The 1432-nt window shown below is 59.5% G+C and overlaps 1 protein-coding gene across 1 annotated transcript in view; it reads left to right on the forward strand.

Moving 5' to 3' along the window:
- The window catches only part of LETMD1 (LETM1 domain containing 1), a 6745-nt gene that overhangs the window by 3925 nt on the left and 1388 nt on the right, over nt 1–1432 (forward strand). Inside the window, exons 7-8 of the mRNA XM_009882425.1 lie at nt 531–683; nt 975–1071. Coding sequence (XP_009880727.1) covers nt 531–683; nt 975–1071 — 250 coding nt within the window. The remainder of the gene's footprint in view (nt 1–530; nt 684–974; nt 1072–1432) is intronic.

Here is a 1432-nt window from a genome sequence, read left to right on the forward strand (position 1 = left end):
GAGGTGTTCAAGGCCAGGTTGGACGGGGCTTGGAGCAACCTGGGCTGGGGGGAGGTGGCCCTGCACAGGGCAGGGGGTGGCACTGGATGGCCTTTAAAGGCCCCTTCCGACCCAAACCATTCTGTGATTCTATGAAAACAGCCCCAGAACGAGATCGTTTATCTGTTCTTACTGTAGCTCCCTGGCTTGGTGGAATCATCAGCCATGCATGAGCCATCCCATACACCTCAGTTCACCCTGGAAACCAGTGTCCAGCCCAGGACAGAGCTTGTTTTTCTCGAGACCCACTCCCTGCTCTGCTCGTTGGGCCGGGCAGCCGAGCTGGGTGTAACAAGAACTGCCAGGGGCAGCTCAGGGTTTCAGCATGGGCAGAACAATTAGGTAGATAATTAAAGGGGACCAAAATACAAGGCATGTCTGGGGCAGGAGAGGCTTTGTCTGATTAAAGTTGTGCCTGAGTGGGTCAGACACCCATTTTTGGAGGGGTCGAACGCCCTCACTGGTAACCCTGCTCTTCTTTTCCCTTTCAGAAAGCCCTGAGCCGGGTCCTGTTCCTGACCCCTCACTTGCCGGCTTTTTTCCTGAGGCATCGCCTGCGAAGCCACGTCTTGGAGATCCGGCACCTGGACCGTGCCATGCTGCGCCTGGGCTTGGGCCAGCTGTCCGAGGAGGAGCTGAAAGCGGTGAGGACACCTCCTCCGGCCCCGCGCCGGCTGCTTTACCCCGGGCTTGCATCATCCTGGCCCTCCGCATCCTACGCAGAGCTGCGTCGGGACACAGCACGTTCCTCCAGACCCACCGCGAGGTGGGCTGCGGCCGCTCTCCTCTGGGAAGGCATTTTCTGAGCCCGTTTTCCACACCGGGGCACGGTTCACCATTGCTCAGCCCTGCTTCATGCTGAGGAAGGATCGCAGCGCGATGCCCGGCGTTACGTGTTCTTGAACGTATTTTTTTTCCTCTCCCCTGTTCCGCAGGCTTGTTACCTCCGTGGCCTGAACTCCACTCATCTCGGCATGTCGGAGTGCAGAGCGTGGCTGGAGCAGTGGCTGGGGCTCTCCTGCAAGCTGCAAGGTAACGGCGGCCGAGGGGCAGCTCCTGCCTGGTGGGGCGGGGGCGTGCTGGGGGCCTCTTGTGTTCCTCTGGGGACAGGAAACATCAGTTCTGGGGCAATTTGGGGTAAACAATGGCTTTATGCCCCATCTGGGCCACCCCATCGATCGGCACTAAGAGGAGGATGCAGCGGAGCGTTCTGGCTCTCTCCCGAGCCGTGTCCGTGTGGAATACCCACAAGGGAAAAACTGTGCCTGGGTGTCTCTGTCCCGCAGAGACCTCGTGGTGGCAGATTCGAGCCGCGCAGCAGCAGCACCGGGAGAAGCAAAATGAGAGCAGGAGGGAAACGGGGGACCCAAAGCAGAGCAAAAAGATGGCAGAG

Source organism: Charadrius vociferus, unplaced genomic scaffold (genome assembly GCF_000708025.1).
Source record: "Charadrius vociferus isolate BGI_N301 unplaced genomic scaffold, ASM70802v2 scaffold1163, whole genome shotgun sequence".
Lineage (NCBI taxonomy): Eukaryota > Metazoa > Chordata > Aves > Charadriiformes > Charadriidae > Charadrius > Charadrius vociferus.